General features: G+C 46.0%; 1 protein-coding gene across 3 annotated transcripts in view; it reads left to right on the plus strand.

The window, feature by feature from the left end:
* Pdcd6 (programmed cell death 6) overlaps positions 1-4,486 on the plus strand; it is a 21,117-nt gene extending 16,631 nt beyond the window's left edge. For 2 of the 3 annotated variants that reach the window (XM_004625173.2, XM_004625174.2), the window contains exon 6: positions 3,943-4,486. In XM_004625173.2, the coding sequence (XP_004625230.1) occupies positions 3,943-4,041 (99 nt within the window). In that variant the 3' untranslated portion in view covers positions 4,042-4,486. The remainder of the gene's footprint in view (positions 1-3,942) is intronic. The other variant, XM_023706455.1, reaches the window with a different exon arrangement.
* Positions 4,487-22,787: the final 18,301 nt, after the last annotated feature.

Consider the following 22,787-nt stretch of genomic DNA (forward strand, 5'->3'; position numbering starts at 1 on the left):
CATGTGGTGCTGGGGGATCGAACCGCGGTCCCTGATGCTTTGCCAAGCTTGTTCTAAGTAGGTGCTTTAGACCACTGAGCCATCTCTCCAGCCCCAAACCCTATATGTTATAAAATTTTTACTGTGAAAAATTTCAGTCAAAAATAGCAGCTCGGTGGTCTAAGTGCCTGCCTGGCAAGCGCGAAGACCTGGATTCAGTTCTCAGTACTGCATGCCCTGCAGGCCCCGGAACCCCAGGTGCGCTTAGCTGACCACTGAAACTGGGCATGGTGGCACACGCCAGTAATCTCAGCGCTAGGGAGGCTGAGATAGGAGGATCACAGTGAGTCTAAGCTACGTAGGGAGACCCTGTACCAAATAAATAAATGATTAATTTTGTTTAATTAAAAAAAAAAAAAAACAGCAGAAGAGCTGGATGTGGTTGTGCACACCTGTAATCCTAGCACTTTGGAGGCTGAGGCAGGATGATTTCCGTGAGTTTGAGGCTGGCCTCGGCTGCATAGTGAGTTCAAGGCCAGCCTGAACTACATAGTGAAACCCTTAAAAGACTAGCAGCAGAAGGCAGGGTAATGCTCAGATTTATCAGTGTGTGCTCAGGTCAGTTATGTGTGCACCTCCTCATAACTGCATGCCAGCCCGTCTCCTGAAGCAGACTGTTTTATGGGAGGCCGATGTTGAAGCATTCTCCACAAAGGCTTCAGTAGGACCTGTCTCTGAAATGTAAATCTTTGTATGTAGTTTAGACTCAGACTGAGTTCACATTGTCTTCGGAATCTTTGAGAGATTTGGACAGTATTAGATTTTTAGAGGTAGTGTAGGTTTTTCTTTTTTTTTTTTTTTCTTGGCCGAACAAGGGATTGAACTCAGGCCCTTGAGCTTGCCAGGCAAGCGCTTATTCTACTGAGCTCTCTCCCTGACCCCTAGTGTAGGGTTTTGTAAAATAGTCTGAGATTGTTTTCCAGTTAAATGACAGATCAGTAAAGTGTACTTCCTCTGATTTTGGCTGCTAAGTACTGTACAGTACTGTACATGGTTTTCTTTCTTTCTTTTTTTTGCGGAACCGGGGATTGAACTCAGACCCTTGCACTTGCCAGGGAAGCACTTATTCCACTGAGCCATCTCCCCGGCCCCTCCATGGTTTTCTTGATTACTTGCCAGTTCAGTTATTCAGATATAAGATGACCAAAAATTGTGTATTTTTTGTTAATTTTTATAAGATAGCAAGAAATATAAAAAATGACACTTTTATCAAACTAATTCAGTAATTTTTCTACATATGTTATAGCTTAATACATTCATATAATCTGTCTCTTCAAATTCTTTTTGCATTATTGTCTTTGAACAACACACTTTACACTGTCATGCTGGTCTTTTTGCCTGTGGGTGGTATGATTTCAATAAAACATCTACCCACTAAACGTGATGGTGAGGACATTGATGATGGACACCCTGGTTGGTGTTTGCTATCCTGTATTTTTAAATTATTTGGTCTGTTAGACCTAATCTAAGTTGTATGTGTCTTTCTGAACCCCTTAATTTTGAGTAAGTGACAAATGAGTTCTGTACTGTTCGGTTCAGAAGGTGCACAAATATTTTATAATTTTTTTTTCTTTGCTTTTTGATTACAGGTCAGCTTGTTAGATGCCTGGTCAACTCTTAACACTATTCATAAAATTAAAATCACTACCATTATTGGAATTTTTTTAGTTTCATTTCTTCTTTCAAGTTCTATCATTTCTGTATTATGAATAGTTGACAATAAGGAGACATCCTTTCGTCTGTTTCATGACACAGGCTCTTCCTCTGTGACGCGCTGCCATTTCTCTGCCTTTCAGTTTTATCTTTTGCGGATCTTTGGCACGTCTGTCCTATTCAGGCTCAGTGTCCCAGATGTGTCCATTTTGTGTCTTAAAAATATCACTGAAATCTGGAGGTATATAAAAATTTTATCTAGTGTATTTACAGTAAGAGTTTTATAGATTGTAGTATAGAATTTTAGGTTATTTTTCACAAATAAACATGAATTACTCAAAGAAAATAGACAGAATTTATCACTGAGTTTTACTAGAACCAAGCATCAAAGCTGGATATAATATAGCAGATAAAAAATAGTCAGTTTAAGACAGATTGCGCAAACAAGAATCCACTGGTTGAAATGACACTTGCTTGAGCCACTCTCGGGATAAGCTAGTAAGTAGATGAGAATGAGTCTGAACACAGCAGCCTTTGTGCCTCGCTGATTGCGGAGACAAGTCTGTAGCATTCAGACTTCACACCTCTGAAGTAGGGAGAGCTCCCCAGAGTTCTCTGCAGTTGGGCTTTTCTGAACACTTTAGAAAGAGGTACAGTGTGACATCTCATTGTGGACTCTGCCTGACCTGCTGCGCGGAGTGTTAGAGTTCATGTAGCCCATAAGTAAACTTTCTCACTAACTCGCGTGACTTTGAGCAGACCCATTCTCCCAGTCAGGTTCTGCGAGGAGCTCTCTAGTCTTCTGGGCTGGTGTCTTGCAGGGTGGGGGCGTGACAACTGAAAAATATTTTTTGTTTGCTTTTTTCCAAAAAGGAAAAGGCTTTTTCAAAGTTATTTGTTGCAAGATGACATGAAAACTTACAGGAATCTTAGGCAGAAAAGTAAAACATGAAGAAAATGTAGTCTTCCTCCTGGGGATGGAACCCATAGCCTCGCATACTCTAGGCGAGCATTCACCACTGAGCGGCAGCCCCAGCCCCACCCCTAATCGTTAAGCTAGAGTTACCTATCACTGATGTTCTTTCATACATTCATGTACCACAGAGAGGGGACACATTCTGAGGGATGCCTTACAGGGGCTGGAGGGTGTTGTTAACTGTGTGAACCTGGTGGGGCATGCTTACACCTGCAGGGCAGAGTGGCACGCCTTGGCTAAATGGTGTAGCTACTGTGTTGGTCAGCTTTCTGTTGCTATGAAAAGTGAGATAAACTAGCTTATTAAGAGGAACGGCTTTTCACTCATAATTTTGGAGGCCTTGGTCTGTGGCTTAAAAGTATCAACAGTTTGGCCTGTTGCTTTGGGCCTATGACAGGCATCGTGGCAAGAGTGTGGCTGAGAAGGCCTGGTCACCTAGAGGTGGCAGATCCCTGTATCCTCTGTGACCCTGCTTGCTGCCACTGGGCTCTACCCCCTGAAAGTTCTACCACCTCCCATATCATCCTGGCCTTCAACACACAGGCCTGGGGGACATTTAAGGTGCAGACTGAAGAAGCCACTCCTTTGTGTGGGTCACTATTGGCCAAAAAGAAGCTTCATGGCTTTTGACCCTCTATGCTGGCATTTGTCAGACAGAAATGTTCCATGTGGAGGTTGGGGGTGCAAACCCTCCTGGGGATTGTTTCTTCTGTGTCATGTGGAATTCTTCATCCTGTTTTTACTTATTAGACTCCTCAGAGTGTCATCTGTAAGTGGCACTTACCTTAACTATATCTGTTGTTTGGTGTCAACTCTGCTTCTGGCCTTAGTGTATCCTCAGGCTGTGAAGGGAGGAACAGGATGAACAGGAGGTGGAGTGCAGCTTGACCCTTGCCTGCTGGGGTTGGCACCCGTGCAGGAGAGTAGTCCTGAGCTGATCTGTACCCATCCTGTTCTGGTGGACAGAGGGCTCCACCTGCTGGGTATTCATTCAGGTACCTATCACCAGCGTTAGCCGAGAAATGAAATGTGTACTGCTGAACTTATCTTCCTTTGGAGCACGAAGGTCCAAATGCCTGTTCTAGCTGGGTGTGGAAGCACTGGCCTGTAATCCCAGCACACAGGAGGCTGAGGCAGGAAGACTATGAGTTTGAAGCCAGTCTGGGCTACTTAGGTCAAAGCCAGCCTGAACTACATAGTGAGATCCTATCTTAAATAAATGAATGAATGAATGAATGAATGAATGCATGCATGCATGTCTGTTCTTCCCCCAGAGGCTGACGGACATATTCAGACGCTACGACACGGATCAGGACGGCTGGATCCAGGTGTCCTATGAGCAGTATCTCTCCATGGTCTTCAGTATTGTATAACGCAGGCCTCATGAACAGCAGCGTCATGTATAAGACAACAGAAAATGCCAAATCCCTTCCCTGTCCCGAAGTGGGGCGCAGACGGTTAGATGCTGTTTCTCCTCAGGCTCTGTAATTGCTAACGTGGGGACCAGCTGTACATACGTGAGTAGCTGCTGAGTGCGCTTGCGTTGTCATGGCTGCATTGCTGTCGTAACAGCCTTGGGCTGTGGCTCGTTGCGCCATGGGCGAGACGCAGTCAAGGCTCACATGTCTGCTTGGGAAAATGCGCCCCGTGCTGTTGTAGACATCTTCAGTTCTGCAGTGGAAACGCTTGTATTAGCCAATAGGACTTAAAAGTAATACAGAACTTGCACAGAGGCTTTTCATGTGCCTTAACTTTTTTTAAAAAAAGATTATTGTGTTCCCTGGAATATGTAACATGAGCAATAAAACAATGTACAGATTTGTGCCTGCCTTCCGCTTCTCACCGCGTCCCTGCACCCGCCAGAGGCACGTGCCCCCAAAGGCAGGACTGCCAGGGGACAAGAGGCAAGGGCCACATGTGGAAACCCCATGCCAGCAAGGGACTGGTGAAGGAGGTGGGGCTAGGTTCTGGGAGAGGTGCGGGAAGACATTGGGGTTCTGGTGGGAAACAGCAGAAAGTGGGTTTCGTTGTGGTTGGCAGGATCATACGGGGTGGTGCTGAGGTGCCTGGGTGGTGTTGCAGCGTTGCAGTGTCACTAACCAAGGGGCCCATGGGGGTGCCTGGGACTCCCTGAGGACCCCATGTCCCTGCTGGATTCCTTCTAGACACACAGCAGCAGACGGCCCTGGCCTCGTGAGGTCAGTGCTTTATGATGCCTCCCTGGTCTCGCCAGTACCTGCACTGGACCCCTCGCCTGCCTGCCTGACCCCCACCCACCTCGAGGCTGCCAGGGAGCCCACGGAATTGCTTTTCTTCCTCCAGCCTCAGGCCTGAAGCCCAGTCTCTTCTGTGTCTCTGCTGTTACCTGTGCCTGTACATACCTGAGCCGTGCACCTGAGTGCACCTGTACCACACACTGGAGCGCGTATACCCCAGTCTGAGAATGGAGCACCTCTGTCACATGCTGTGCCAGTACTTGTGTCTGTCTTTACCTCACTGCTGAGGGGGCCTGTGCCACACACCTGAGGTGAAGCGTCTCTGTCATGTGTGCCTACCCAACATACCTGAGGATGCCTATGCACACACCTGAGAATGGAGCATCTCTGTTGTACACCTGTCTGCCACATGCCTGAGGTTATCTATGCCGCTCACCTGAAGGTGAAGCACTTCTACCACTTAACCTGTATCTGCCACGTGCCCCAAGGAATCTGTGTCACTCACCTGAGCTCCTTAGTATCTGTGCCACACACCGTGTACAGGACCTGCCAGTGTCCGATGCTTGGACCACCTGGGCCTGGACTCGGGACCTGAGCTGAGCTGCTTTCAGGAGTCTGACTTTTGACGTGGGAGGCTGAGTGTACTGGGCTCACACTCCATCTGTGGGGTAGGGACATCACTGCTTTGAGGCCTATGAAGATGGCGCTTGCCAGGAGTGGAGGTGCCCACCTGAAGGAAGCAGGGCCTACCCAGCTGCACAGCACAAATCCCATCTTCAGGCACAGGAGGTCACTGGGGCCTTCCTGGTGGCTGTTGGCCACAACCTCGGCCACACGGGGGCAGTGTGGACATGCCAACTGCTCCAGGAACCAGAAGGCTGAGGGCTGTTAGAAGTTGCGGGGATACATGTGTCCTGTGTGGCTCTTGCTTCATTATTAGGTTGGAGTAAATAGAGAGCAGGTAATAGTGTGAACACACAATTGAGGGAGTGACTTCAGGGAGGCCAGGCCACCTGGGACCCTTTTTCAGTCCTCACTCGGAGTTTTCCTCCCTCTTGCCATGTGGCAAGTACTCCTGGAGGTTGGCACATCTTAGTGCAGAAATGGGGATGCGTCTTGAGACTAGGTTCTTACCCAGATTCCACCTCAAGAGGGTCCTACACGGAACTGTTCAGGCTGTCCTTCCTTGGCCGCCACTGTGGTGAGGATGTGTGCCAGGTGCAGGGAGGGGAGACGGTGAGGCACAGGCACCCCTTGGGGTGGTGGGCAAGCAGGTGTGGCAGCCACTTTCCTTGGTGTGCGCTTAGTTCCCAGGACACAGGCACTGGAGTCTTTCTGGCTCCTTAACCCGGGGCTTTGGAGCCACGTGCAGAGTCGGGGGGGCTCCCAAGCCTGGGGCTCCAGGGCTTCTCAGCACTAAGTGCAGATTGTGCCTGTGTGCGTGTATGGCCATGTGGCAGGGGTTCCAGTGTCCTTGTCCCTCCAAACAGGTTTCCTTTCCTCCCTCTCCCTCTGTCAGTAACCATTCTGCTGGGTGTGTGGTGATATTGTATCCCTAATGACTGGTGACTTTGAGCACTTTTTTCCTGTTAACTGAGCATTTATTTTATGTATCTTTGGAGAAATGGCTGGTCAAGCTCTTCACCCATTTTTAAATATTGATATAAAGGTCTCTTTGATATTGAATTTCAGGATCTATGTGCATTCTGGATGTTAATCCAGGTCAGACACATTTGCAATGTTTTCTCCCTTTCTGTGGAGGGGAACCTGCCCCTACCTTCTGTCCTGAGGATTGAACCCACAGCTGTTCTTTACACTGAGCTACATCCTTTATTTAAGGTAGGGCCTCACCATCACCAAGTTGTGCAGGCTGGGCTTGAATTTGCAATTTTCCTGTCTCAACTTCCCAGAGTGCTTGGATTACAGGTTTGTGCCACCCATGCCAATTTATGAATTGCTGTGGAGTGTGTCTTTTGATACAAAAAAGTTCCGGATCTTTTTCTTTTTTTTTGGTGCCTGGGCTCAAACTCAGGATCTTGTACTTACCAGGCAGACACTTAATGCTGCTGCGCTATATCCGCAGCCCTCCCCAGATTTATTTATTTTTAATATATTTAGTACAGGATCTACAGGGTCTCACTACATAGATAAGACTTGTAGCCATCCTTCTGTTTTCAGCCTCCCAAATGCTGGGATTACAGACACGTGTCACCATACCATCTCAGTCACCGTCTCAACGCATCCAGGGGGCAGGGCCCTTCCCAGCATGCCAGGGATCAAATCCTGGCTGCTACGCTTTGCCTAAGCAGGTGCTTTAGTCTACTGAGCTATCTGGCCAGCCCTCTAGATTTTTATAGCATCTGTTTTGTGTATTTTTTAAAAACCTACTTTTCATGTTACATCCAAAATCTAATACCATGTTTTCCTTCTGAATTCTATAGTTTGTCTTGTGTTTTTTGCTTTGTATCTTTGATCCAGTTTTAATTTTGGTATATAGTACGAGATGAGGGTCCACTTTTATTCTTTCCCATATGGATATCCAGCTGTCCCTGCCCCATTTAAAAAGATTGTTCTTTCACATTGATTGACCTCATTAGCCTTGTCAGCATTGAGCAAGTATTTTTGGCTCTCTGATTTGTTTCACTCATGTGTATTTGCCTGCTTTATTGACAAGTAGGTGGTCATGAGGTCTCGTGACAAGTGGTGGTACTTGGATGAGGGCTTCTTGGACACAGGGCAGGTACCTCCAAGTTGTCCTCTCTCCTACCAGGTTTTGCCTCAGATCAACCAGGCTGGACCTCACCTGCGGTAAGTTCAAACTTGCTCCTGACAAAGTACAGTTCGAGGAGACTCAGATGGTGGTTTTCTCCTGAAGTCACCTTCAGACAGCACAGAGAAACACCCATTCAGCCTCTGAGAAGCTGCCCCTAACCCTGAAGGTGAACCAAGAAGTCCTAGGAAGCCTGGTAGCTCACGATGGGTGACAAAGAGGGAAACTTGGGTCCTGCACAGTCAGTCCCTGCCTGTGCAGGAGGGAGCCAGAGGAAGCCTCTCTAGAAAGCAGCTACCCCAGAAGCTCCACAAATGCCACATGAGGCCACCCATTGCCACAACAAGCCACATAGCAACAAGCATCTTGTGTTTGTAGAAGAGGCAATTCAGAGACCAGGGCATTTAAAAAAAAAAAAAAACTCCTCTGATCTATAATTGACATCTCAGGAAGATGTGCAGAGATGCTGCATCCCTTAGCAAAGCTGGGCTCCATAAATGTCACAGAATAAGGAGCTGAGATTAAAAGTGTCTGGAAAGCAAAAGATTAAAAAAAAATTATAAGGAAGAGATTTTTCAGTGTAAAAGGGGAAGGTTTTTCTGGAATATAGGGCAGCTTGGAGGGTCCGCCGAGTGCCCAGAGCAGTGCACAGGTGACAGTCATGCTGAGTCATGTTGGCAAAAAACAGCCCAAGGTTAGAGGGGATCCGAGCGCCTCTGAAGCCAGCGGGCATCACAGAAGGCCGGGTTCAGGAGAGAGGTGGTTGCCAGTTCCCACGGAGGAACCAGCATCAGGAAGGCGCCATCTTTCATCCAGGCCCCAGCCATTGGGCTTTGCAGAGATTTTCCTGCTGTGTTGCTTTATTTAGGAAGTCTCTTGAGGGCATGCCCCCTGCCAACCAGAAAGGAAGACCCTTCAGGAAAAATGGGAGTGGGGATGGGGGAGAGGAGGGAGATGAAAGACTCTGACCCCAAGTCACAGAGCTGTGCGAGGATGTGGGGAGACCAAGCAAATGAGTCATCAGTCAGACTGGGGTGCCTAGGAAAGGAAGTAAATTGGTAACATCCTCCCCACATGTACTTCCTCCACCTCTGGAAGCCTTCTGACATGATGCTCTGGGCTTTGGGTACAGGGGTTCCAAGTTCTGTAGGGCAGGCGGTGGCCTGGGCTAGAGGGGAACTTTGATGATGAAGCGGGTGAAGATGCCCTCATATTCTCAGCAAGGCAGCTGGAGGCTCAGGTTGGAGTGGGATGGGATCAGACATGGTGCTAGAGGTGGTGGTATTTGACATTTGTACTATTCTGTTGCCCATAATCCCTGTCTGGCCACGTGGTTACCTTGTGGTACCTGTGTGTGGGTGAAATGTGGCCCTCCTTTGGGTGGGTCAGCCCTTCTCGCCTGTGTTTTCTCCTGACTGGGGCATCAGGCCCCTAGGCCACGGCCCACAGCTTGGCTCAGCCCGCAGAGGAGAGCCCCTTGGTGGGGACACCAGGGGCAGCTGCTTGGCTAGGACCCAGCCTGGTTGGGGTCCGCAGGGCCCTTGGAGCTCTCAGCTCTTTACCCACCCTTTTGATCCTGTGGTGTCTTAAGGAGAGTGATGAAACCTTTTTTTTTTTGCAGAACCGGGGATTGAACTCAGGCCCTTGCGCTTGCCAGGCAAGTGCTTATTCTACTGAGCCATCTCCCCTGCCCCTCTTGTTCTTGACAGGTAGAACTAGGTGTGTGGGAGAAGCAAAGGAGGCCACAAGGAGGAGCCCTTCTGGCTCCTGCATGGTCCCTGCCCATCGGCAGCCACTGCTGTCAAGGTCCTTGGTTTAGGAGGCCCATGAGCTGCATTTTAGAGGCTCTGTCCCTGTTCAGGGACCCTACTGCTCCTATTCCTGCCTCTTCCCCTTCTCAGAGTAGATATAATGCCACTGTAGCCCTGCCAGCTGCCTTAGGGCCTCTCTAGAGAAGCAGGTACCAGGTGGCTCCTTCCTGGGGCCTGTCTGCAGCTCCCCGGCACATCTGGCTGCAGGGCTCCTGCAGCCGTGCTTGCTTCCTTGCCTGGCAGCCCTAGAGCTTCCCACAGCACAGTGTGGGGTGAGGGTACACAGGCCCCCCTGGAGTGTACTGGCTTGGAGAAGGCCCCTCCTGCCGGGGCTGGGCAGGTGGCACAGCGTCTCAGCTGCTGCGTGATGGGAGCTGCCGGAAGCCTGGACAAAATACCCAGCCCCTTCTCTGAACCCTGGGACATAGATCGGGGGCAGAAAACACAGCTGGGGAGTGAGTGCCTGTGCAGAAGTGGGCCGCTCCTTCCAGAAAGCACTGGTGTTTCCAGATGTGTTTGCAAATTCTCTGCCCACGACCCAGGGATGTGGGTACACATCTGTGGCCTGAGCTCCCTGCGAACCCCCACAATCACTTCTGCCACATCCCACCCCTGGTTCCCTACTCTCCCCAGCAGATCACAGTACTGACTGCATGCTCCTTGCAAAAATGTACAGGATTGACATTTGAAAAGTGAAATTAAACTTTACCAGTAACCTCAGGAATATCTGAACACTTTTTCTGTGCATGGTTCACTTCACAAAAATTGGATCAAGATACAACTAAAGATTTCAGAAATACAGCACCCCGGCTACACGTTGTTCCCTGTCAGACACTGACATGAGCCGGTTTGCTGTGTTGTCAAGTACAAACGGGGATGGAGGGTTGGTGACAGAGTGGCCTCTGGCTTCACCTGGGAAGGTCGCTGAGGTAGGGTGGCATTTAAGAACAACAGCACCAGTGAGCACGGAGAAAGGGCTCATTCCTGGGCAGGCAGAGGGCACCAAGGCCCTGAGGGGTTTCTCCAAGGATTCTGGGGGAGCGGAGCACTCAGGGAAACAGGATCCTGCTCCTCGCCTGGTGGGGTCTGCAGCAGCTGCATGGATACCCAGATGTTAGGGACTGTCCAAGACACCACCTGGACAGGGGCAGGGCGAGGGAGGAGGCTTGGGCTGTGTGCCTTGAGGGCCTTCAGACGTGGGCAGGGACATTCGTGGGTGCCTCCGGGCCAGAGCCTCCTGAGGGTAAGGGAGCATAAAAACCAGGGCGGCTACCAGGGCAAAGGAAGGAAGGTTAGAGCTTTGGAGGAACCTGTGGCTGCCCAAGACAGAGGCTTAGGCGAGGCCCCGACCAGGGCAGGGACCAGACGTGCCTGGTGTATGTAGCGTTCCTAGGAAGTTCAGAGCCAATAATCAGGAACTATCATTTTACATTCTGCAAAAATGTCAGTCCTTGTGATATCTAAAATGCTGTGGAGCAAGCCCCAGGACCTGTGCTTCCCACTACTACCCGTTCTTGGGTGCTTTGTGCAGCTTAGGGTGCGAGGGGCCAGAGCTGGCAGCATCGTGCCAGGGACTAAAGATGGGGTCCAGGGCTCCGACGGCGGGCATTGGGGACCCCACCCCGAGCGCCAAGACCCCGGGAGCGCGGGACGGATCTGCGCGCGCGCCCCCTGCTGCTGCCGGGCGTCGGGGCGTGGCGCAGGCCGGGTGGCGCCGCCTCTGCCCCGCCCCGCCCCGTCCCTCCCGGTCCCGGGATGCGGTGCCGACAGCCCTGTAGCCACAGCTCCCGGCACTCCGCTCCCCCTGGGTTTTTGGCCTCTGCCACCGGCCTCAGGTAAGTGTGATTGGGTTATTTGTAGCTGCCAGCTGAACATCGACGCCCCTCTGGACTGGACGGGCACCCTGGGGTCAGACGGGGGCTTCTCACCCAACCGGGAACCTTCGAGGAAGCCGGTCCACTTCCACTGCTGGGGGCCCTCGGTTTCCAGTCCCGCAACACATTCCCCTTTGGAGGCTCCGGCGGCTTGCGGGGTGGGAAAGCCCCCTTGGGGGTCACACCTGGAGGGAGTCCACAGTTCAAGGAGTTTGGCCAGTCAGTGACACCAAAGCTATTCCCCTTAAAGTCTTGTGCGGCAAGACTCTTAGGTCGTGGACACCTAGGCAGGACCCCATCGTGAATGGAGCAGATCAAGTCTTGGGCCCTACATTTCCATCCCTGTTGGAGAGGAGGCCACGGCTGTGACTGGCCTCCAAGGGCGCCACTCTCCCACCCCAGGTCGGCTTTTGCGTCCCTCCTCAAAGGCCTGTTTCCGGGTTGGTTGCCCAGCGGGCCTGTCCAGCTGTGGCCACTCTGAGCGCCATCATGGGACGGGAGGAGGCTTTAGCCTAAAGGTTCCGGCTTGTGAGGCTGAATGTCTTCTCCAGTGCTGATCCTCAGCAGAAGACTCCAGGGGGAGACTGGTCCACCTCTGCCCAAGCACACCCTGAGAGCCTAACCTGGAAAGGCTTCTTCTGAGTGTGACCCCAGGCAGACGGGGCATGGACGCCTTGGCAGGGACCCTGTGGTGATGTGCGGTACAGTCCAAGGGCAAGTGGGCAGCCGGGTGGCCGTGCCACCCTCTCATAGATATGAACCTTGAGATCAGCAACTTGTCTCTCAGCACCCAGCTCTCAGGCACTGGGTGTCGTTTGGGTCCTGTGCCACGCGGAACTCATGGTTCCGGATCACTGGAAATGCAGGAGTAGAGGGAAGATGGAGTGGGGGCAATCTCCACTGTTGGCAGTGGGGAACTCTGCTGCCAGGGAGTGGGTCTTTATTTCTGTATCTGGACCTTCTAAAATGAACAAGTATTGCTTTTGTCTCTTTTAAAAATTCAAATTTCCTGGAGCCATGCAATCAGCTTACCCTTGGTTGAGTTGGGGGTAGGGGGGGCACCTGAGCTGTTCAGGGCTTATCCTGGGCTCATTCAAGGGTTGGCACCCAGGGCCAAAGCCAAGCCTCTGGCTGCAGGAATGACACTGGTTCAAGCCATGGATAGCTCATGGCAGGGGCCTGCATCTTTGAAGTGTTCCCACAGTCTCTGAGGCAGGAAAGTATCTGCAGGCATACTGTGTCCTGCCTTGGAGGGGTGTCTGTGGGGCTCTGGCCTGTGTGGCTCAGTAGACCCCTGCTGTAGGCTCTCTCTCTCTCTCTCTCTCTCTCTCTCTCTCTCTCTCTCTCTCTGGTACTTGGGATAAAAACTTGGGACCTTGCACTCGCCAGGCAGGTGCTTATGCTGAGCTAGCTCCCTGGCCCTGCAGGTTCACTCTCATGCTCAGGACCCTACTGGAACCTGGGGACCATAGCTGTGGGGGTCTAGTCAGGCTTCCTCAGCCCCCCAGAAGAAGAGCTCAGTGTTCATCAGCTCTAGTGCTTTGTGCAGAAGCAAAGGTAAAAGGTGTTTCCCCCCATTGAGCAGAAGAGGCTGTGGCCTGTCACCAAAGGCTCCGTGATCGCTAGTGAGGGGCTGTGTGAGGTTTGGAGGGTGGCAGGGGAGGACTGGGGATGTAGGAGAGCAGAACAGCGAGTGCCAGCCCTTCCGTCTTCCTGTCCATGCTCATAAAGCCTGTGCCTGGCTGAACCTGGTTGGGGCCCTCTAGGCTGGGTAGGGTGGCTTTGTCCAGCTCTGTCCTGGAGGGAGGTGCTGTGGCTATGTCGTCCCAGCCCCTCTCCATGCTGGGAATGTCCCATGAGCTGGACCAGGCCCGGGTGCAGCTCGGGTGCTTCCTGTCTGAGGCAGAAGGTCTTGCAGTCTCCATGGGGTGGCCTCGTGTGCTGGCCTCCAGTCGCCATGTGCCCAACCTGGTTTCTCTGAGATGTCCATTGACCAGATGTGGGCCAGGACGAGGTAGGCTCCTGGGAGCATCTCCTGCACTTGCCCACCTGCCCATCCAGGCCCTCCTGCCTTCTTCATCTGGGGACCAGCCCTGTCAACTTAAAGACCCGTCTAGCCATGCACAAGGCTTCCAGCCTTTCCCAACCCCTCCTCCAAAGAACCCTCAGGAGGCAGAAGTTTACCTCCTGCCTTCCTCAGCCTTCTAACACTGCAGAAGCTGCATTTACACTAATATATAAATGTGTATGCTGTGTGTCTTTTCACGGAGGTAAAATCCCTATAAAGTTAATTATTCAAAAGTGAGCAGACATTGGCAAAGCTGTGCAAGGAGCACCTGTATCTGGTTCCAAAACATCCTCAGCAGCAGCCAGCAGCAGCACTGCCCATCACACCTCCCACTCCCTGGCAACCACCGATCTGTCTGTCACTGTGAATTCTGGATGTCTTGGAAGTGTAGGGGCCATATGTGACCTTCTGTGTCAGCTTCTTTCATGAGAAGTAAAGTTTCCGGGTGTCCTGCATTGTGGCACGTGTCAGTGAGTGCCCCTTTCCTTTTCATGTCTGAGTACTATTCCATTGTGTTTATTCATTATGGACTCTTGGGCTGCTTTTCATTTTTTACTATTGTGAGTGATGACTATTTGTGTAGAAGACTTCGTCTGAACATGTGCTGTCCATGCTTTTGTGTTTATATCTAGGTCCCTGGGCTGTGTGGTAATCTGAGTTTAAATTTTGTGAAGTCTCCGCGCTGCTTTCCACAGTAGCTGCACTATTTTACCTTCCTACCTGAAAATCTCAGGACTTCCACTTTTTCCACATCCAAAATGACAGTTGTTAATTTTCTTTCTAAAAAGATAGCTATCCTGGTGTTAAATGGCCAGGAGTGGTCCGTCTGTGGCTCTGACTGGTGCTACCTCACCACAGGATGGATGCGTACCTTGTCACAGGCTCACCCTTCAGCAGTGTTGGGAAAATACCTGCTCAAGTCCTCTGCCCCTGTTTTAGCTGGGTTGTTCCTCTCTCTGTGGATGAGTTCTAGTCCTCTGCATATTTTGGACATTAGACTCTTATCAGATATGGCTTTTGCATATAGCTTTTGCTATTCTTTGGATTGCCTTTTTACTTTTTTAGTGGTGTCTGTTGGAGAAAACTCTAATTTTGATGAAATCTATTTTATTTATCCAGGTATTTCTTTTATTATTTGTGCTTTTGATGTCAGATTTAAGATCAATGACCCAAAAGACTTGTGATTTTTTTTTTTTTTTGAAATAGGGTCTCTCTATGCAGTTCAGCCTGGCTTTGAGCTCACTTTGTAGCCCACACTGGTCTCGAATTCACAGCAATCCTTCTGTGTCAGCCTCCTGATTGCTAGGATTACAGGGGTGCACCACACTTGGTCTATCCTGATGTTTCTGAGAGTGCTATAGTTTTGGCTTTCATCAGTATTGAGTTTTGTTTGCTTTTTTGTATTTTGAAAGAGAGTCATTGTGTAGTTCAGGCTGGACTTGAACTCACAGTGATCCTCTTGTCTGAGCCTCCCAAGGACTTGGATTGTAGGTGTGCACGCCCAGCTGAGTTATCTTTTCATATAGCATGAGGTAGGGACCTAGCTTCATTCTTTGTGTATATGCAGTTGTCTTTCAACAACTGTTTGTTGAAAGTGGTTTTTGGTTTTTTTTGTAGGGTGTGGGGGTTTTGGTACCTGGGATGAAACTCAGGACCTTGTGCTTGCCAGGCAGGTGCTTATGCCACTGAGTTCTCTTCTTGGCCTGTTGAAAGGCTTGAGAGGCTGTGGACCCCTGGGTGAAAATCAACAGCATAGTATGACTATTATTCTTATACCATGTGTTCTTTCTTTTTAGTGATTTAAAAATGCTCACACTTTTTATTCAATGAGAGTTCAAATCTTACAAAAGTGGAGAGAACTGTATAATGAGCCCAAGTTATTCATCACACAGCACAGATTGTTAATTGTCAATACTGGTTGACCTGTATCATTTGTACCCCACACTGCTGTCCCTTGGCCACCTTGACACCACTGTCCTCCCCAGGTCTTATAGGAGCAAATATATAGCATGTCTTTCTATTTTGTTCTGTTTTGTTTGATACAGATTTGAACCCAAGGCTTTACACTGAGCTGCATTTCATTCCTTTGTATGTTTTACTTTGAGGGTCTTGCTAAGTTCCTAAGTTGCCCATACTGGGCTTGAATTTGCCATTTTCCTTCCTCAGCCTCCCAGAGTACTGGGATTATAGGTGTGTGCACCACAACCAGTGTCTTAGTTATTCTTCTCTCATTGCTGAGACAAAATACCCAGCAGCCAAAGTTAAAGGGAGAAAGGTTTATTCAGCTCACAGTTTGTAGAGGTTTCAGTCCATAGTCCGCTGGCTCCAAGGCAGGGTGGCCTGGCAGAGGAGTAACAGTTTGTGGCTGCTGAAAACAGCAATAACATTAAGAGCAAAAGGGGGAAGGAAGTATCTTTCCTTCCCTTATGTTGTATGCAGGCCATGTGCCCTAGGGCAGCTGTAGCACTCACACCACCAACTCCCACACTAGACAATGAACCAATCACAAACTGGATTCGGCAGCCTCCAAAAGGCTGGCCTGTCATGATCGCATGAGGCTTTGGGGGGGCCGTCCAGATGCAAACCATAATACTCAGCTATGTTTTAGTATTTCTAAGTTACTTGGACTTTAATCAGTATTTAATATTTTACTTAATCATAATTTGAACTAGGAAACTGTAATATTAGGAAGTAGTAACTTTTTATTTTATTGTTTTAATTTTTTATTTTAAAGAGGAAAAACAATAAAAACAATGATCTAGAATTTCAAAACAAGATAATAGGAAATTAACAATGGTTATTATCTTTCATATTATCTTCAAAGTAGTTGCTTAGATTACAAGATATAGGCATGCAAAACTGATCAGACAATATAAGCACAAACCATTCCTTTCAATACTAACAGAAATTAGTAGTACAATTACTTTAGCTATCATATGCATGAATATTTTTTTCTTCCCTGATCTCTATTGCTCTTTCCTTTTGAGCTGTTTCTTTCCTTTTCACAATATCCACTGTGTATTTTGGTTCTTATTTACTCTTTCAGTTTCTAAAACTAGGGAGACAATACAGTGTTTACACATGAGAGTTTGATTTATTTTACTTATGAGTATTGTTTCTAGTTGCATTCATTTACCTATAAGAGCCTCAAGTGTATCCTTCCTTATAGCTGAATAGTACTCTATTGTATAAAAATACATCTTTTTGTTTTAATTTCTAAACTTTTTTTTTTTTGGTGGAACCAGGGATTAAACTCAGGCCCTTGCACTTTCCAGGCAAGTACTTATTCTACTGAATTTCTAAACTTTATGGAAAAACAGCAACGGCAGGTAACCAACAAGCTGAAATCCAGCCTCAAGTCCCATCTCAGTCCAATGCAGCCTTCTCCTCATTCAGTTCCCAACGTCCAGTTACTCAGTGCCATGTCCAAAGGGCACATGAAGGCAGGTCAGGGGTCGCCCCTAACACAGCCATACACACAAAGCTGCAAGACTATAGCATCTTCTTTATCAAGTTGAAGTGAACTCGCACTTTACTCTTGTTCTTGGCAATGGCAAAGTAGTTGAGAAGGTCGAAGTGGCCCATTTTATCTAATCCTACGTTGATGGGCATTTGGGTTGTTTCCAAGATGTAGTTATTACAAATTGTACTGTTAAAAACATGGGTGCACATATGTCATTGTGGTATGATGTTTTTAATTCTTCTGGGAAAATACACAGAAGTAGAATAGCTGAGTTGAATGAGACCCCTTAATTCTATTTTTCTGAGGAATCTCCACTGTGATTTCCACATTGGTTGTACCAGTCTACATTCCCACCAACAGTGGATAAGGGTTCCTTTTCATCCACAACGCTGTCCACATTTATTATTGGTTGACGTCTTCATGGTAACCATTTTTCCAGGGGTGAGATCTCAGAGCTATTTTAATTTGCATTTCTCAAATGACGCCAAATGATATTGAACATTTTAGCGTCTACATATTTGCTATCTGTATTGCTTCATCTGAGAAGTATATATTAATCTCAGATGCCCATTTTTGGATTGCATCTTTGAATTTGGGGGCCTGATTTTTAAAAATTCTTTGTATGTTCTAATTACAAGTCCGAAGACTGGGTGTAGTGGCACGTGCCTGTAATTCCAGCGCTTGGGAAGTTGAAAACAGGAGAATCACTACAAGTCAGTCTGTGTAGTGAGACCCTGTAGACCCTGCACTAAATAAATAAATAAATAAATAGAAGTCCTTTGTCTGAGGAATAGTTGACTGAAATGTTTCCCCATTGTGTGGGTTTTCTTTTCACTCTGTTGGTGATTTTTTGATGAGCAAAAATTTTTCCTTAACATGAGATCCCAGTTGTTAATTCCCTGAAGTTCTTCCTGTGCAGTTTGATTTCTGTTCATGAGCTCTGCCTGTTCCTATGTCTTGAAGATTTCTACCTACTTTATCCTCCAGAAGATTTAGTGTTTCTGTTTTCTTATTTTGATCTTTGATCCATTTTGACTTTAGTTTAGTGCATGGTAGTTATTATGGTTTGTCTCTAGTTGTGCCCCCAAAGACTCATGCAGTCATGGGTGGACTTCTAGAGGTTGTGATTAATTCAAGATTCAGTACTGAGATTATGGGTGTGAGTGCTGTTAGGATTATGGGTGTGAGTGCTACACCCACCCTTGGGCGGATAGCCTCTATGAAACATAAGGGAGATGGACTTGCTCTTTGTTGCCATTGTTGCCACCATTCCTTCCTTTTTGGTCTTGTTGTTTTGCTGGTTTCTGCCACCACGAACTGCTGCCTTCTTCCATGTGCCAGTCTGCTTTAGAGCCATGTGAGTATGGATTGAAACCTCTGCAAACTGTGAGCTAAATAAACCTTGCCTTTCTTAATTTTGGGTGTTGGGTATTTTGTCCCAGCAATGAGAGAAAAGTAACCAAGACAGTGATGGATATGGGTCTAGTTTTAGTCTTTGACAAGTGGAAAGCCAGTTTTCCGAGCACCATTTATAAAAGTAGCTTTCTTCCAGTGAACATGTTTGGCCCCTTTGTCAAAGATAAGGTGACTTAATGTGTTTGTGGTTGTGTCTGAAGTTTTAAATCAGTTCCATTGATCTTCATGTCTGTTTATTTGCCAGTACCATGCTGATTTTATTAGAATAGCTTTGTAGTGTAATTTCAAGGCAGGTATTGTGACGGCTCCTGCCTTGACTTACTTGTTCAGAATTGCCTTTGCTATTCTAGGTCTCTTCTGGTTCCAAATGAATTTTAGGAGTGTTTCTTCTAGGTCTGTAAGATATGCTAGTGGTATTTTGATTGGGCTTGCATTAAATCTGTATAACAGGTTTAGGAGTATGGCCATTTTCATAATATTGGTTTTTCCTATCCATGAATAAGCAATATCTTTCCACTTTCTGATATCCTCTTTGATCTTCTTTTCTAATGTATAGATCCTTTATTTCTTTGGTTAGATTGATTCCTAAGTATTTTATTTTCTTGGATGCTATTCTGAAGGTGTTATTTCCCTAATTACTCTCTCAGTGAGTTTGTTGTTTTTGTACATGACTGCTATTGATTTTTGAATGTTGATTTTGTATCCAGCTACACTATTGAATTTGCTAATTATTTCTAGGTGTCTTTTGGTGGCATTTTGGGGTCTTTTATGTAGAGTATCATGTCATCAGCAAATAATGGTAATTTAACTTCTCCCTTTCTTATTCTTATTCCTTTTATTTATCTCTCTTCTTCATTGTTCTGGCTAGTGTTTCCAGAGTTACATTGTATAGGAATGGCAATAGATGACATCCATGTGTTGTTCCTGATTTTAAAGTGAAAGCTTTCAGGTTTTTTTTTTCCTTTTGGTAAGACGTTGGCTGTTGGTTTGTCATAGATGGCTTTTATCTGATTGAAGTAAAGATCATGTGTCCTAATTTTCTGCAGTTTTATCCTGAATGAATGTTTAACTTTATTAAAAGCTTTTTCTACATCCATTGAGAAGATCATGTGATTTTTGTCTGATATGGTGCAGTACATTTATTTATTTGCATATATTGAACCATCCCTGCATTCTTGGGATGAATCCCACTTGGTCCTGGTGTACAGTCTTCTTGTTAATTTGCTGCATTATGTTTGCTAGTATTTTATTCAGTAGTTTTGCATCTATGTTCGTTAGAGAGATTGGCCTCTGGTTTTGATATCAGGATAATACTTGCCTCCAGGAATGAATTAAAGAGAATTGCTTTCCTTTTAATTTCATTAAGGAGCTTGAGGAATATTGAGGTTAAGTCTTCTCTAAATTTCTTGTATAATTCAGCTGTAAATCCATCAGGACCTGGGATTTTCTTTTTTTGGTAAGCTACTAATTACATTTTTGGTTTCATTAACTAATATTTTGCTATTTTCTCAATTGAATTTTTGTATTTTCTCAACTCAACTCTGGCAACTTACACATTTCTAGGAATCTGTCTATTTCTTCTGTGTTTTCTATCAGTAAAGATTTTCAAAGTAGGTATTGGTAATATGAATTGCTACAGGATCTGTAGTAATTTCATCATTTTTATTCCTCATTGCATGAATGTGAGTCTTGTCTTTCATTTTTTTGATAAAGTTGGCTAGGAGTTTATCAATCTTATTTATCCTTTCAAAGAATAAATGCTTTGATTCATTAATTCTTTGTATTGCTTTTTTAGTCCCGATGCATTAATTTCTGTTCTGATCTTTATAATTTCCTCTCTTTATGGGCTTTGGGTGAGAGTTACTCTTCTTTTTCTAAAAGCTTGAGTTACAGCATGAGGTTGTTTATTTGTGCTCATTCTGTTTTCCAGATGTCAGAATTCACCACTATAAATTTCTCTCTTAGCACTGTTTTCATTGCATCTTCCAGATCTGATAAGTTATGTTTGTGTTTTCATTTCATTGTAGATATTGTTCAGTTTCTACTTGAATTTCATCTGTGACCCACTGGTTGTTCAGGAGGATGTTATTTAATTTCTATGTGTTTATGGAATTTTTTTTGAACTGGGGATTGAACTCAGGCTCTTGTGCTTGCTAGGCAAGCACTTATTCTACTGAGCTATATCCCCAGCCCCTAATGTTTATGGAATTTTTCAGGTTTCTTTTATTATTTCCAATTTTATTGCACTGTGTTCAGAAAATATACATAGGATAATTTCAAGTCTTTTGCATTTACTTAGGTATGTTCTATATGTTCTATATTCAAATATATGATCTATTTAAAGAACATTCTGTATGAAACTGGGAAAAATATGTATTTTGATGTTGTTGGGTAGAACACTGTGAACGTCTACTGAGTCCATTTGTTTACAAGTTTGGTTCAGTTCTGTTATTTCTTTGTTGATGTTTTGTCTAGCTGATCTATCTCTTTGTGACAATGTAGTATTAAGTTCCCCTGTTAAAAGTGTGTTGTTGCTTGTTTGATTTTTCATGTCTATTAATAATTTGTCTTACATAGTTCGGTGCTTCTATATTTGGTGCCTATATAGTTATAAGTTTTACAACTTTCTCTTGACTTTTTTCTTATCAAGAAAGTAGAGGCCTTCTTTATCTCATTTGATCATTCTTGATTTGAAGCTCACATTGTCTGCAAAGACTATAGCTACCCCTTTTTTCCAGGCTCCTTTCATGTGGAGCATTGTTTTCCATCCTCTAACTTTCAGTCTTTGAATTTCCCTTTGAGCTAAATGTGTTTCTTGTATACAGTGTATTGTTGGATCTTGTTTCTTTTTTTATTGTTGATTGTTTGAAAATTTTTTTAATGTATGTAGTGCAGGGTATATAGAGTCTCACTATGTAGATTGGACTTGTAGTGATCCTCCTGTTTTCAGCCTCCCAAGCGCTGGAATTACAGGCCTGTGCTACCAAGCCCAGTCTGTCTCAGTGCACCCCAAGGGTGGGGCCGGCATGGCTTGTGGTACCAGGGATTGAACCCCAGTCCCTGTGCTCTGCCTAAGCAGGTACTTTAGTCTGCTGAGCTATCTGGCTGGCCCTGGATCTTGTTTCTTTCTTTCTTTCTTTTTTTTTTTTTTGATTGGTGAATTGGAACCATTTATATTGATGGTTATAACTGATAGCTGTTGGCTTATCTTGTCATGTTAATTTCCTGCTGTTGATTTCCTGCTTTACCCTCTATTTAATTGCTTGCCCTGTCTGGTGATTTCTTGCTGATGTTGTTTTTGGTATTGTGATCATTTTTATCTCTGTCTAGAGTATCTTGCAGTACTTTCTGTAGAGTTGGTTTGGTGGTCATGAATTTATTTAGCTGTTCTTTGTCATGGGCTGGGGACATAGCATGGTGGTTGAAGTGCCTGCCTGCTAGTTGCAAGGACCTGGGTTCAGTCTCTACTACCACATGCCATGCCAGCACTGGACCCCCAGATGCTCAGTGCTGGCTCTGAAACCAGGTTTGGTGGTACATGCCTGTAATCCCAGCACTGGGGAGGCTAAGACAGGAGAATCCCTATGAATCAGAGCTGTGTAGCAAGACTCTCCACAAAATAAGTAAATAAATAAATGATTTATAAAAAATAGTCTTGTTTTGTGCTGCACTGGTCCTGCGCCTGGGTGCGCTGAGCCAGCCACCAAGTTGGGAGTGGTAGTTCTGGAAAGGCTGAAAACAGGAGGTTCACTATGAGTCTGAGATGCATAATGAGACCCTGTATCAAGTACAGAAAAAAAAGTCTAGTTTTGTACTGAATTTCTTGATTATTATATGTCTGGGTTTTAGATTTATTTTGGTCAGAGCTATTTGGAGTTCCACATGCCTTACTTATTGTATGTCAGATTCTGTTCCCATGTTTGAGAAATTTTCTGCTATTACTTCTGTAAAGTCTTTCTATATCATTTGTGTTGACTTCTGCTTTTTATTGACACATATACATCTTATATTATTTTTCATTGCATCGTTTTGCAGCTGTTGCATTGTTATTTCCAGGTTATTTCTTGTTATTTCCTTGTGATTTCTTAGTTCCTTTTATGATCATTAGCTGCAATTCTATCTTCCAGGTCTGAAAATCTATCTTCAGTTTCATTGAAGTGGTTCTACCAGCTTTCTGTGGAATTTTTTTTGCCTGCTCAGCCTGCCCTGAGGGTGGGGCTGGCATGGTATGTGGTGCCGGGGATCGAACCTTGGTCCCCTGCACCTATCTAAGCTTGCCTAAACAAGTGCTTTAGACTACTGAGCTATCTCACCGGCCCTTCAATGGAAATTTTAATTTCTTGGATATCTCTTTGAATCTGTTTTATGCATTCTAATTCTTTACTATAGTGTTCATTCAAGGTTTCCATCATTTACCTATGCTCTTGTATTTTTTTAATCTGTCTTCTTTAGATATGCTGAGAAATTATTTTATTGTGGTTGTCATTTCTTTCTTCTTCTT

Source organism: Octodon degus, unplaced genomic scaffold, assembly GCF_000260255.1.
Source record: "Octodon degus isolate 3935 unplaced genomic scaffold, OctDeg1.0 scaffold00008, whole genome shotgun sequence".
Taxonomy (NCBI): Eukaryota; Metazoa; Chordata; class Mammalia; order Rodentia; family Octodontidae; genus Octodon; species Octodon degus.